This window comes from Medicago truncatula, chromosome 4 (assembly GCF_003473485.1).
Source record: "Medicago truncatula cultivar Jemalong A17 chromosome 4, MtrunA17r5.0-ANR, whole genome shotgun sequence".
NCBI classification, from domain to species: domain Eukaryota; kingdom Viridiplantae; phylum Streptophyta; class Magnoliopsida; order Fabales; family Fabaceae; genus Medicago; species Medicago truncatula.
Genome location: NC_053045.1, coordinates 50,927,146 through 50,942,611, shown reverse-complemented (window position 1 = coordinate 50,942,611; position 15,466 = coordinate 50,927,146). Strand labels below are relative to the sequence as shown.

Genomic DNA, 15,466 nt, shown 5'->3' with positions numbered 1-15,466 from the left:
ATTATTTATATAAAAAAAAATGTATAACAACTAAATTATTAAAAAAAAAAAAAAAAAAAAGAGTGAAAAATATCGAGTAAATAGTCAATTTCCCCCTGAAATTGTAGTTTTCGTCAATTACCATCCTGAAATTAACAAAACTTCAATTACCCCTCTAAAATTGCATAACGTTGATCAATTTACCCCCTCCGTCAAATTTTTATGTTAACTGTTTACCGTTATGATCAAATACCCTCTGAAATTTTGCACTTATGTGCAAAATGCCCCGTAAACTTGAAAATTTATATATTTTTTTTATCCTTGACTCAAAAGATATTAAAGGCAAACAAATTAACAATTATTGATTATATAAATATGTATGGAATGTATGTTTATGCAGCTATTGGTCATATAAATCTTTATGGAAGGTATGTTACTCTCATGTGTTTTAAATATATACATATATAGAAAACTTTTTTTTACACAAGTTGGTAATTATGTTAGAGTATGTAGTCATAAAGTACACAAGTCTTTGATAATTGTGTGTCTATAAAGAAAATTCATAGGTTAATATCTGCAGAAGGAAGAAGAAACAAGGCTTAGGTTTGTGAATTTGCAACTTAATTAATGATATAATTTTTATAATGCAGGAAATGTCATATCTATAAGTTGCAGCATGTTAAATAGATTATGTCATAGACCTTCTGCATGAAGCCGGTAGATCACATTGTACTACAAAGTTATGTGATAGATATCAATTTTATGCTGCTATGACATTCTTGTCTTGGTTTATTTCAACAACTTGATATCTTTTTTATGTTTGGTTTTTAGTTTTACCTTCTTTGTAAAAAAATTATCTTGCTCCTTGTTGATAAATATGAAATATGAATGAAAAGGCTCCACATGACAAAACCATGATTTATTTGGCATATATTCATTCATTTTCTTGTGAATAGAATTTTTATGAGAATAGGTACAATATACTACTTGAAGAACTAAACGTATGATTTTTTGTAAGAAAAAAAATCTAAATTTTTAAGTTTAAGAGGCATTTTGCACGTAAGTGTAAAATTTCAGGGGGTATTTAATCATAACCGTAAACAGTTAACCGAAAAATTTGATGGAGGGGTAAATTGATTAACGTTATGCAATTTCAAGGGGGTAATTGAAGTTTTGTTAATTTCGGGGAAGTAATTAACGAAACTTACAATTTCAGGGGGGAAATTGACTATTTACTCGAAAAATATTGGAAAATTTAAAAATAAGAGTTCCTGAATGGAAACCGTATATATGTTATAGTTGCACAAAAGTAGGACAAAGTGGGAAGTAAGGAAGAAAGCATAAATCCAACCGTTTCAAACAAAGAAAACAAAAATGGCTGAAGCAAATATCAACATTAAATCCAGGAACGCCAAGTGTTGCTACTCTGCGTTTCATAATGTCACTGCCATGGTTGGAGCTGCAGTTCTTGGCTTCCCCTATGCTATGTCTCAGCTTGGATGGTTAGCATTTTTTCTACTCAAGTTTTTAATCTTCCCATTTCATTCATCAACATTTGAAAATATAGATATATTCTATGTAGCACCGGCATTTCTGATAAAAAGAATCTTCGGTGTCTGACATGTATTGGTGTGTGACACCACTGGTACGACACGACATATGTTGTACATGTCTATGCATGGTAGGATATATTAATATATGTTTACTTATTAATATATACGGTGTTCAATTCACACTCTCTAATTGTTGTGGATGCAGGGGTTTAGGCATTACGATTTTGGTCCTTTCATGGATTTGTACATTGTACACTGCATGGCAAATGATTGAAATGCATGAATCCGTATCAGGAAAAAGATTTGACAAGTATCATGAATTAAGCCAGCATGCATTTGGAGAAAGACTTGGTTTGTGGATTGTGGTGCCTCAACAATTAATGGTGGAGGTTGGCATTGATATAGTTTACATGGTTATTGGTGCAAAATCTCTTAAGAAACTTCATGAGATTCTTTGTGATGATTGTGAGCCTATTAAGACAACTTATTTCATTGTGCTGTTTGCTTTTGTTCAATATGTTCTCTCCCATCTCCCTAGTTTCAACTCCGTCGCTGGTATTTCCCTCGTCGCGGCTGCCATGTCTCTGAGGTAGGCCACATCAATGGTATTTGATGTAATTCTTTGTAATGAATTGCAAGTGAGATTTAAAACCTTTTGAGAGAATATTTAAATTTGAATTTCTTAACTTTAAATATCATGACTTTTCTAAAGATAATGTTTTTCAATAAAAAGTGTAGAGCAAAATAAAAGCATGCAAGGGTTTAAGACTTGTTAATGGAAAAAAATTGAAGTTAATGATGAATTGAGAAACATAATGCTTTCTAGTCTAGAAGAAAAATGTAATTTAGTTCACAGAGAAAGTTATAGCCATAAAAGTTTAAATAAATACTGATATGCGAATTTTAATTAACAATTTCATACAACAGCTACTCAACCATTGCTTGGATAGCTTCAATTCACAGGGGTGCCTTACCAGATGTACAATATAGTAGCAGATATTCAACAAAAGCAGGAAATATTTTTGGCATATTTAATGCTTTGGGGGATATTGCATTTGGTTATGCTGGCCACAATGTGATTTTGGAGATTCAATCAACAATCCCTTCCACTCCTGAAAAGCCCTCCAAAGTATCCATGTGGAGGGGAATGATCATTGCTTATTTAGTTGTGGCTTTGTGTTATTTTCCGGTCACTATCTTTGGTTATCGGGCTTTCGGAAACTCTGTTGATGATAACATCCTTTTGTCACTTGAGAAACCTCGTTGGCTTATTATTGCTGCTAATATATTTGTTGTTGTTCATGTGGTTGGAAGTTATCAGGTACAAACTCGGATTCATTATAGATAATGATTTTTATAGTCATTGTAGTCATTCTATCTAAGTCGATGTTCAATCAAGAACTTTGGATCTCAATCGTTGGATCTTTATTAACAACTAGGATTATTTACTAGTGTCTGATGATCCCGGTGACAAAATTTGCTATATTTTATTGTGCGTACATGTCTGCACTTGCGTGCATTGAAAGATAATTTGGATTTGTTTATTTAAGTTTAATTAATTTTCTTGTTAGGTCTATGCCGTCCCGGTGTTTCATATGTTAGAATCATTTCTAGCAGAGAAGATGAATTTCAAGCCATCTCGGTTTCTTCGATTCGCAATTCGAAATTTATATGTTTGTTAGTTTGCTTTCCCTTCTCTTTTAGAGGTTGAAGTTTCCATTTCATGCACTAAATTTCATTTACATAGAGAATTTTAATTTAACAATTTCTTATATGCAGCAATTACCATGGTCCTTGCAATTACATTTCCTTTCTTTGGTGGGCTTCTCAGCTTTTTTGGGGGATTTGTATTTGCTCCAACCACATATTTTGTAAGAAAAGTAAAATATCTTGCATGTTTAGATCAATGGTGAGTTTAACAAAATCACGGCGGCCCTGTGATTTTGTGAAGCTAAAAAAGCAAATGCTGATGTTAATTATTTTTGTGATGGTTTGTAGCTCCCTTGCATAATGTGGATTTTTATTTACAAACCCAAGCTATTTAGCTTGTCTTGGTGTGCAAATTGGGTATGTAAACTATATTTTTTTCCAATATTGGTATATTTTTGTTACTTCTTATTGTATGAATCTGACTTTTCTTGTAATTGTGTCAGTTTTGTATTGTATTCGGAGTCTCATTGATGATATTAGCTCCTATTGGCGCTTTGAGGCAGGTCATACTGCAAGCTAAGGACCACAAATTTTGCTTGCTGAAATGACGCTGCTGAGTCACACTTGATTTAAATATTGGGTCATATATTTCTTTTGGACCATGCTGTATTGGCTATTGTTATTAGCTCTAATTTCTTTTTTTTCTTGTCAATATACTAGATATTTGGTTACCAAGATAATAGTTTTATTGAGGAATAGTTTGGTTTTATGGAGCAATGGGATGGTTTTGTAAAGGAAATTAAATATTCTGAGTAAGAGTCTCATCACATATTATTTTGTTATTTTACATGTTCTTCAGAACCACCAACTTCTAAGATCTAGGAGTTGGACGTGGAGCTATGGCGAATTGGCGATGATCTGCTGCCGGGCATACACCATCAAATGATAATCAACCAAAAGCATCGCCATGACTCCACATTACAAAGAGAATCTTGCGTAACTTTATTGTCAAGACGAGAATCGCTCATGCCCTATGATGTACATTGATGACAAGGTCTTTGAATGTCTTGAGGAATCCTGGAAGGTTGCACTAGTTGTAAATCTCTAGTAAGAATCCATGAGGTTTTTTCTTCAAAAAAAAGAATCCATGAGGTTTTGAAATCATGGATATTGGCAATGGTTTCACCATGGTCAAATTTGATCTTGAGGATGATTGTCACATTGTCATGGATGGTGGTCACTGGATGATTTTTTTTATCATTACTTAGCCTTGCAATGTTGGACATTAGAGTTTGCTTCCCCCAACGGCTAAGATTGATCAAACAATGATTTGGATACATTTTCCGGTATTGAATGTGTTTTATTATAACAACGTCTGAATAGGAAGATTTGATTGGGTTTGTATCCAAATTGATATGAACAAACCTATTATAGAAAAGGTGTGAATGAGAAATCATTGGTATCACTATCAGGTGGAATATGAGGGCCTCCGTTGTGTATGTTCTACTGATGGCTGTTACGGATATCTTACACATCAGTGTCAAGAAAAAAACAGCCTAAAATCTAACTGAATCCAGCAACTCAGGCGACGAACACATCAACATAAAGTATATCAAGGAAGAAGGAACAATAATCATGAAAGTGTAAATTATGGAGATTAGTTGGTGATGAAGAGAAGAAAAATCAAGAAATGTATCTCATTGACACACCCTAAACCTGAAATATAATTTATAGAAATAGGCGAGTTACTCGGTGGAAAAAAAAAAGTGTTACAATCCTAATCAATCTTTTGATATGTCAAAAGTAGAGATGGGCAAAAAACACTAAAAATCGTACAGAAATGCTGAACTGAACCGAATCAAACAAAAAAAAAAAACTGAACCATTACACAGTTCTAAAATTGAATTGAAACAGTTTGGTTCGATTCAAAACAATTCGGTTCAATTGAAAAACTAAAATTCAATTTCGTTTGTTTTTTTTTATATTTTTTCAACGGTACAATAATAATTATTCGGTTCGATTTAAAACAGTTCGGGTTCAGTTAAAATGCAAAGATACTAGAGTTAAAAAGTAATCTCACGAGTCACAAAGTTAGAGCAATGCCCGTGGCTGGAATTTTGCTTCGTCTACCAGCCTGGCCCGGAGTACCCAAAACATGGTATTTTTGTTGGTCCTTCCATTGTGGTGCTAGAGTGGCATAACAGTTACATGCTGAAGTACCGTTTTGTGGGGCCAATTTGAATAAATAGTTGTGATACATACAAGCATTTTAGTAAAATTATGGGATCTAATATGAATTTTTAAGAATGTATCATCGTAGTATAAAATAAGTGAGTTACTTCAAAATAACGTTGCTTTAATAGGACACACAGAATAATTTGGTTGAATTCATTATTGGAGGTGCTCTTAGTAAAGCCTCAAAATGATGCCAACTAGACCACCGGATTAGAGTTATTTGTGTGTGTCTGACGTGTCACATGCATTTTTAACCAAATTTTGTTGACTAATACGTTAAATTTTTCCTTGAATTTTTAAAAATCTGTCAAATTCGTCCCTGAATTTTGCGAAATAGTTATTTTGTCCTTGAATTTACAAAATGTCAATCAAATCAGTCCCTCCGTTAAGTTGGTGTGTTAACGGAGGTGACGTGTAACGTTGACCTTTTACAAGCCTTACCACGTCAGATGCCACACAAGCAGGGACCAAATTGATTGATTTAGAGAAAATTGCTTAGAGTTCAAAATCCCCCAAATTTCTCCCCCAATTCAAAAAACTTAAAACCCTAACTTAACAACTCTTTCTTCCCCAAATATATAAATTTGGAACCCTAATGTTATAATTTGTCACTTAGAGTTCAAAATCCCCCAAATTTCTTCCCCAATTCAAAAAACTTAAAACCCTAATTTTTTTTTATTCAATTCGAAATTCAAAAATCAGTAGTCATTGTTGAAGATTCGGTGTTCAGAAATGACGGGTGGTGGGCGTATGAGCAAAAACAACTACAACAGTCGGTCTTCATCTTCAAGCTCTATGTACAATGATGAGGTGAGAGAGCTTCAATGTTGGTGTCCTAGAATTTGTTTTGTAAGGAAAGCCAACACTGTCAACAATGGTTATGTGATGTGTGAATGATTTATTTAAATAGTACTGATTTTGCCTTTTGATTGTACAGGATGAAGGTAAAAATTGTAAATTTTTTGTGTGGCTTGATGAAGTTGAAGAACTAGGCTATTTTAAAAACAATGGTGCTGGTCATGGAAGAAATCCAATGTTGATGGAGAAGCCAAAGGATAGGGGGAGATGGATAAAGTTGATTGTGTAGGAAATGAGCTTAGATTGATTAAGATATTGATAGGAGTATTTTGTTTCATTGAGTTGTTTAAAATGTTATTGTATTGTGCCAAGTTCATGTATTGTTGTAATGAAAAGAGGTTGTCGATGAATGAATCAAACCTTTCTGTCAAAAAATTTCAATCAAATTGGTCCTTGAATTATATACATATCTATCATATCGATCCTTAAATTAGTGAAAATACCATCAAATAGGTCCTTGAATTTTCACAACAGGTATCACTGTGATCCTTGGTGCATACATTTGCTGAACAAAGTAAAAAGTAAAAGACAGACACTTTGATTATAAAAAGACAGACATTTGCATACCATCATAAGTCATATATTTGATGTTCATAAGTCATTACATAGTCAAAAAAATAACATTACATAGCCATCAAGTCATCAAATCATTTGATGTTCTTAAGTAATTACATGTCCAAAAAAGCATAAACTAAACAAGTCCAAAAAGCATTAATTAAACTAGTCCAAAAGCATAATTTAAACATGCATCAATGCTTTGGAAATCCTGGAGTTGGGATAAACTCCATGTTTTGGGGTTGAGTAGAAGCGGATGTCCTGTAATTTGGATTTGGAACTCTAATAACTCCAGAAGCAGTTGGATTTTGTGGAGCAGAACCCCTCAACGGTGTTTGTTTATGCATGTCATTTGAAATCACTAGTCCTCTCATGCCATATCTCCTTGTACTCATTCTCTGCAAATAAAATCCATCAAATTAGTCCTCAAATTATGACAGTAAGTCTCAAATCGATCCAGGACAACATAGGTAATAGGGTATAATTGGAAACACAGAAAAAATTACAATGAAAAGTTAAATCTCGAATTTTTACAATTTCCATCAATTTAGTCTTTGTACACGTGACTGTCTTGTTGACACGTGTACAGGACAACACAACATGCAAGAGGACACATCATCACCACTAACAGAGCTTTTGGACGGAGGGACCATTTTGATGGACGTCTGTAAAATTAAGGGACTAAATAGAAATTTCGTAAAATTCATGGACAAATTTGGCCTTGGTCGTTTTTTAAAAATTCAAGGACACATTTGAAGTATTAGTCAAACTTTGTTAAGGGAAAATGCAAAAAATGTGAACATAATGTAACATAAATGTCCTTAAAGAAAGTCGTTAGGAATTCAAACTCTGAATATTGCGAATGAAAAAAAATCTGATCGAAATGGAGGAACCGGCAATTTTTTTGTGCTTAACAAATTCTCCAACGAATATTAGTGATCATTAAACGATAAGTAAAACTTCGTACCGCTAACATATAACTATTAAAATGTGACATAAATGTTAAAATTAAAAAAGAAAAAAATAATTAAAAGATCAAATCCAAAATAAAGGGTTAAACTTAAGGGAAATTCTACGGTGAAGTCATTCAATTAACTTTTTCGATGAAGTTATCCTACGATCCAATAATAATGTGCCAAGTATTTAAATGATGCCATGTCATGTTGATGGTATACAATTTGTTCAATATGTTCCACCATAGACTAGCTTTATTAAAAAAAAAAAAATAATCATCAGATTAAGCACCTCACTAGTGTTATTATGTTGCCCTTCACACTATATTTATTTCTTTCTTCTCCTTTTTTCAACAACAAATTTATTCTAATTTATTTATTTGTTTATTGTTTTGCATGATAATTCTTGGGAAATTTTACCCTATACCCTTGCATCTACACCTTCCCCCTACATATTACATATAATTCCAATTTTACCCTTTTATTATTTAATTTTTTACACTTCATTTTTTACCTTCACTTACAACATCGTGAATACACCATAACATTTCTTATTCAAATTTTATTTCTGGAAAACTTTAAAATTTAATTCCGGTTTGTTTTAAATTTCCAGAAACAAAATTGAAAGCAAACTAAAAAATTAAGGGGGGTTGGGGGGTTAAACGATATATTTATAAAAGAACTAATTATATGATTGATTCACATTTGGATCTCAACTATAGTTGCACTGTTTTGATCTCATTGGAAAATAAAAAGGATGATTGATTCAAATGTCATATATTGAATTTAATGGAGTCTTCTAGTGCCTGTTATATGAATCAGCATGCAGATCCAACCTGATAATACTTATAACGTAAGGGTGAAGGTATAGATGTAAGGGTATAAGGTTAAAAAATTCCTAATTTCTTACTATTCTATAATAAACTGTTCATACCCCACCACCATCATGATGCCCGCCACCACCACCTCCATAATCATCGTTTTCAACGTTTAAATTGGTCTAAATCGTCGGGTTTAATTTCGGGTTACGCGGGTCTGTAGTGGATTAAATTGATCCGACTGAAGGTTGAAGATGATGTCATTTTTTAATCGTATGCGTTCATATAAATATGAAAGAACGAAAATAAAATTAATTGATCTAATGCATGATATCGGTTTAATTTATTTTAAAATGGTTTAAAGTCGTGAGTTCGAACCTGTCATTGTTTTTATTTTTGTTTTGCTTTAATAAAAAATACGCTGATTAAAATAAATTTACATGTGAGTTTTTCTGTACACAAGGATTGAACCTAGAACCTCAACATACAACCAAATCATTATTACCAATGAACTCCAAAACCATTGATTAAAAAAAAATTATGGAATAAATATTAAGTTTTAAAGTACATTAAGCAATTTGAAAATTAAATTACAGTGATCAACCACAAAACCACTGATCACGTATATTTATTATTTTTAAATAAGGCTTAAATATGTAAATCGTCCTTGTAATTTGGCGTGTTTTTGGTTTTCGTCCCTGTATCTTTTTTTGTTCTAAAACAATCCTTGTAAGTTAATAATTTTTTGCTTTTCGTCCCTCCCGTCAAACTCTGTTACAAAAACGCCTTGCTGGCTAACGGTGAGTGACTTGGCAGGTGCTGACTTGGTCAAACACGCTTATGTGGACTGACAGATGATCCTTGTCTATATTATAGGGACCAAAACCAGAAACGAAAAGGTACAGATGGACAAAATTAAAAACACCTAAATAACAAAATATGAAATGTAGGTGGCCTTCCAGAAGATCCCTGACTATATTACAGGGACCAAAACCAAAAACGAAAAGGTACAGAAGGACGAAATTAAAAATCACGAAGTTAAAAATTTGAAATTAAAAACCCTTGTTGTTTCCATCTTCTTCCTCTCTCTTTGCCATATTCTTCTTCTTCTTCTTTTGTGCTTTTGAAATCAGATGCCTGGCAACAATGTCTTCATCATCCATTATATTTTTTTTCTTCAATTGAATTTCACGGCTTATTCATCGTATGGAACAAAATTAAAAATCACGAAGTTAAAAATCTCTGCCATCTTCTTCATCTTCTCTCTGTTGTATGGATTCCATTCCAACTTGTATTGATTTTGTTACGATAATATGGAACAAAGATGGATGTACCAATTCATATACCGAATTCCTTCCTTGGTTACCCCACAAGAAAATTAATAATAATAATAATAATAATAATGTCAAGCACAAGAATGATGTTTCCATTGTTCTTCTTATCCTTACAATTGTAATCTCACCCTTCTCATTTCTCATGTGCTTCAAACTTTGTCATAATTCCACTAACAAGAAAGCATACACAACGGCAACAAAGAATGAGAATTTGTTTGACATATGGAATTATGATGTAAAAATAACATATGATGATGTTATTAAAGCAACACTTTGACATTAGATATTGCATCGTGACATAAGCATATGGAAGTGTATACAAGACTCAATTATCATGTGGCAAATTTGCCACCTTAAAGAAACTTCACAACTATGAAGCAGATGTGTCATCTTTTGATGCGAATTTCAGAATTGAAGTGAGAATATTATCAAAAATAAAGCAGATAAATATTGTTAAGCTTTATGGATTTTGCTTGCACAAAAGAATCATGTTTTTAATCTATCAATACATGAAAAAAGAAAGTTTGTTCTCGGTTTTGTATGAGGATTTAGAAGCTGTGGAATTTAATTGCAGAAAAAGACTTAATTGATGATGAAGACATTGTTAGCAGGACATGCAATTTCAATGGTGCAGAATAAGAAGAATATGGCAGAGAGAGACGAAGAAGATGGAAACAACAAGGGATTTTAATTTCAAATTTTGTAACTTCATGATTTTCAATTTTGTCCTTCTGTAACTTTTCATTTTTGGTTTTGGTCCCTATAATATAGTCATGGATCTTCTAGAAGGCCACCTAAATTTTATATTTATGTGTTTTTAATTTCGTCCCTCTGTACCTTTTCGTTTTTGGTTTTGGTCCCTGTAATAGAGTCAAGGATCATCTGTCAGTCCACATAAGCGTGTTTGACCAAGTCAGCACCTGCCAAGTCACTCACCGTTAGCCAGCAAGGCGTTTTTGTAACAGAGTTTGACGGGAGGGACGAAAAGCAAAAAGTTATTAACTTAAATGGGTTGTTTTAGAACAAAAAAAGATACAGGGACGAAAACCAAAAACACGCCAAATTACAAGGACGATTTACATATTTAAGCCTTTAAATAATTATGTATAATTTTTAAATTGCTTAATGTACTTTAAAACTTAATATTTATTCCATGATTTTTTTGTGTAGATACCTAATAATAATTTTATTAAAAATAAAAATAAAATTGCTATAATTTAGACATCAATATCATGGAATAATTTTATTATATATAAAATAATAATATGTATCCTAAAATGGTATAGTGGTTTGGATTAGTTTTTTTTTTTTGACAAAAGTGGTCTGGATTAGTGTTTTGTGTCCAATAAACATTGTTTGATTCACCGCTAGAAAATTGTAGCAATAAATATTTCTATAAACATTTTTCAACGTCACAGCTGCTAGTAATTGTTGAGAAAATAATTGAAATTAAAATTAAAACAAACAAAAATATAAAAATAAATAAAGGAGGAATTGAAATTGGAAGTGTTTTTATAGAAATGTATTTAGCTGTAATGTTTTTTGTTATTATGTAATTTCTTTTTTTTTTTTATTTTTTGGTTTTTTTCTTTCATGAAGATGATGAATTAGTTGATGGAGATATAATGAAAAAAAGATGAAAAACATATGAAGATGTTGATTTAATACTAAAAATCTGGAAGAGAGAGAATATGGATAAATAAAGAAAGGGAAATAAAGAGGAGAGAGAATTGATACTAGAAGAAAAATCATGTGTAGATGGTGTACCACATTAACATAGAGACCAAGTAAATCTAACCGTTAAGATCATAAAAGAAACTTGTCTATGGTGGGACTTATGGAGCAAGTGATCCATATTAAAATTTATTCTACATGTGACGTGTCATCTCTTGAAATCTGATTGGTTGAATTAAACGACTGCATCGAAGAAGTCAATTGTCCGACTTCTTCATAGAAGCTCCCTAAACTTAAAAGACCATCATCATAATTTTGCCTATTTTGTAAGACCGCATAGTTTTTGGTATTTCCCCTCAGGCTGAATTTGAACCTTAATTTGCTTTAATATATTTTTTTCTCTAAAAATATTTATAGCTAGCTTGGATGAAGGTTCTTCAACAGCCTTCTATTTTCCTTTCCCACCAACAGGCCACTCCTTCCCTCTTTCCATCTCAGTTTATTTGCAGATATAGTGTATGCTTTTGAGCTACCAAAAAGAAAAACCTATTGAAGTTACATGCTTTAATAGGAATTATAATACTTTGACAAGAATATTACAAACCAAATTAAATTTTTACTCATCAACCCGATTTGACAGAAAATCCTGCAAGAATTCAGGGTTAGTTTCGGCTGAAAAAAAAAAGTTGAAGAGTTTTACATTTTGTTTTAATTTGAAAAAAGAAAGAAATAGAATCTTAACGCTGGCAATTTGAAAGCACGTTTAATATCAGTATATAAATGGTTTGTCGGGATGTAGCAACGTGGTGCAATAAGCAAATGCCAGAGTTCATAGCTAGCTCAAGGTAAATTCAATACGACCACGTATCAATTCCATTCCTACTTTCAACCCAGTTTTAAACCCATTTGCCCCCACCCTCCATGTCCTGTCTCCCCCAACACAATTTTCCTTTTTCTTCATGTGCAGTCACTCAGACATTTAATTAATTATTCCTAATTATTTCAAATACTGATTCACAAAAAAATACACATTAAAATTTACATAGCCTCAAATTTTTTATGAAGGATGATGAATTCCTAAATTTACTTAAATTGATCATATATTCATATGTAATATTTTCAGGTTCCCATTCAAAATTTAGATATTTAAGTGTATTCAAAATAACTAGTTTTTAGGAATGTAATCGAGGAAAAAAGGGGTAAATAAAAGCCATGCATCTCCATTTTTTTATATTTTTTTATATTTAAACTTCAAACCTTGGATATATTATACATTGTCCATAATAATTGAGTTAAGTTCACGAAGATATGAGTTAAGTTCACGAAGATACATGTGAATTCTACCAAAACATTATAGGCTATCACTTCATTTCATTTTTTTTTTTTGTTGAAAAAAAGCTATTTCTTCATTCTATTCGTCCAACACTACACAAAAACGCAAATTGCTGATTCTTGTAGTATTAGTAGTATATAACATTCCTGTCCAAAAAAAATAAAATAAGTATGCAACATTAAAAGAATTGAGTAATTATTAATTTTAGGGGGAAAAATACATATTATTAAGAAAATGAGCCAACAATTCCAATCGAGAAAGCACCCATAGCTAATAGCTATGAGTTGAGTCTAGCCAATAAAAAACATAAATTACATGACGATAATCATAGCAAGTGTACATTCATTGGCTCACTGGTGTTCCAAGCTCAAAGGAACAAAAGACAAACTCCAACAACAAAGCTTCATGCATATGCGCTAATTTACAGTCAAGCAAGCAAGCTAGCTTTGAGCTATACATTTATGATTCTAACTCTAATCAACTAACTACTACTAAAAGACACTTTCTCATTTAAAATTTCCATTTTCCTCCTTCAAAAGATAAAGATATTATTAGCATTCTGCAATATCATGATCTAATCAAGGAGTGATACCGATACCGATACCTTTGGAAAAAGATTATAATATGAGTTAAGCTAAGTACTAGGTAGCTAATTTAGCAACCTAATCTCAAGCTAAGAGCAGCTTTAACATCTAATCTCCATGCAAACCCACCACAATCCATTCTCCACACATCACAAGGTAACGTAAACAAATTTCTCTCCCTTCCACACGCAAACTGCACAACCCTAACCCTACACGTGAACGACGGATACAAAACCACACCATTTATTTTCATCACCAACGCTATAACTCCATCACCCATCATCTCCCTGTAAGCACCGTTTGTCCACGTCACTCTCCCGTAACCGTCCGATATAAACCCTGGACACGTGTCCACCATCAGCTTTGCACTTCTCTCTTCATCTGTATTCCCTAGTCCCTCACCCTCTACCCATGCGTCCGTTACGCACTCTACAGTTAACCGCACCGTCACCGGCTCCACCGTGCTGTATGGTTCAGCTTCTACTTTGCTACAACTCTTGAAACTCAGCCACTGATTTGTATTATTTACTTCCGTTAGGGTTTGCTCTTTTGCCGGAGTTTCCGGCAGTAAAGGAAGAGTTACCGGCACCGGATGAGTTTGTTTTGGTGAAGAAATGGTTTTCTTCCGGCGGATGCTGCGTTTATCAGTGGTGTTATTTTGTTTCAGTTTTTTGACGTACTTTCTTCTAGTTCTGCTAGTTTTGAAAAAAGCATCACCGCTGTCCGATGAAGAAGTACCATCGGAAGCAGTGGTGGCTCCGGGAACTACAGGTTTGGGTGCTATAGGACGAAACCTAAGCATTATTTTTTCCATGGTAGACATATCATGTGCACCATTTCTAACGATGCAACAACCTCCTCTACCATCCATAATTAATGATCTTTGTTGTAGGGCAAAACAAAAGTGATGTAATGTAAAAGAAGGAGAGGAATATTAATGCATAGAGACGATGAACTATATGAAGTGATGGACACGAGGGTAGGTTTTGTTTTATAGGAAAGTGAGAAAGGTACACGTGTAAGAAAAAACACGTGTTTGAACAGTGGAGATAGGGAAGAGTGGGAGGAATGGGATTGGTTGAAGAAGGAAACGTGGCGATAGGAAGAGAGATATACATGTTAGAAAAGAAGGACAAAAGGAGTGTGAATTGTGAGAACCAATGGAGAAAAGAGGAGTGCACAGTGGTAGTGGCTAATGAGGGACACGTAGATTGTTTATATTTTGGGGAATGTGATTGTGAAACTTTGACCGTTTGATAGGAGGAGGAGAGGTGCTACGGCCAATAGCAGTAACAGCTGGACGGCTCGATAATGACAGTACTTTTTTCACCCCAACAGGTTGAAAATGAAAGTTAATCAGTCCAATTTTAACATTGAGTTTGCTCAAATGAATCACTCATCTTTGTAGAATCTGGTTCGAGTTGTGTTGTGCCTACTCTATATTAGCGGGATTTTCTTAAATAAAATAATTTGTTTTAAGGAAATTTTTAAGAAATCTATTATAATAAATTTTATCTTAAAAATATAAATCAAAGGTATGCAAAAGTAAAAAATATACTACAACTTTCTATAGGCACAAGTTTTTGGTTGTAGAAAAAAAATGTTTAAATATATTTTTGATCCCTATAAAATTGGTATTTTTTAAGTTTGGTCCTTACTTAATTTTAATAGTTTGTTTAGTCTTTAAAAAAAGTTCTGCACTCAGAATTAGTCTAACAATTTTTTGCAGACGTGTTAAGAACATTGCTAAAGTTCCACTGCAAAAAATTGTCGTAAAATTTGATTTCTACGTCCAAATTTTGTTAATTTTATCTTTAACTTTTGTTGTTTTAACAAAATTCATATTTAATTCGTTTCATGTTAAAAAAATTTTTTTTTGATAAATGAACCTTTCATAGTATTCTAAACTCGTCTTAAAAAAATCGTTCAAAAATTTAAGA

The 15,466-nt window shown here is 32.7% G+C and overlaps 2 protein-coding genes across 2 annotated transcripts; one reads left to right on the top strand and one right to left on the bottom strand.

Moving 5' to 3' along the window:
• The first annotated feature begins 1,413 nt into the window (after window positions 1-1,413).
• LOC11415642 (lysine histidine transporter 1) lies at window positions 1,414-3,790 on the top strand. The gene is made up of 7 exons (XM_003608824.3): window positions 1,414-1,481; window positions 1,738-2,121; window positions 2,460-2,853; window positions 3,104-3,209; window positions 3,312-3,403; window positions 3,531-3,599; window positions 3,686-3,790. The coding sequence occupies exons 1-7, from the start codon at window positions 1,429-1,431 to the stop codon at window positions 3,788-3,790; spliced, it is 1,203 nt and encodes a 400-aa protein (XP_003608872.3). The 5' UTR covers window positions 1,414-1,428.
• Window positions 3,791-13,188: 9,398 nt separating this feature from the next.
• LOC11412046 (uncharacterized) lies at window positions 13,189-14,496 on the bottom strand. The gene has a single exon (XM_003608819.4). It carries the CDS (start codon window positions 14,395-14,397, stop codon window positions 13,597-13,599), a length of 801 nt encoding a protein of 266 aa, XP_003608867.1. The 5' UTR covers window positions 14,398-14,496; the 3' UTR covers window positions 13,189-13,596.
• Window positions 14,497-15,466: the final 970 nt, after the last annotated feature.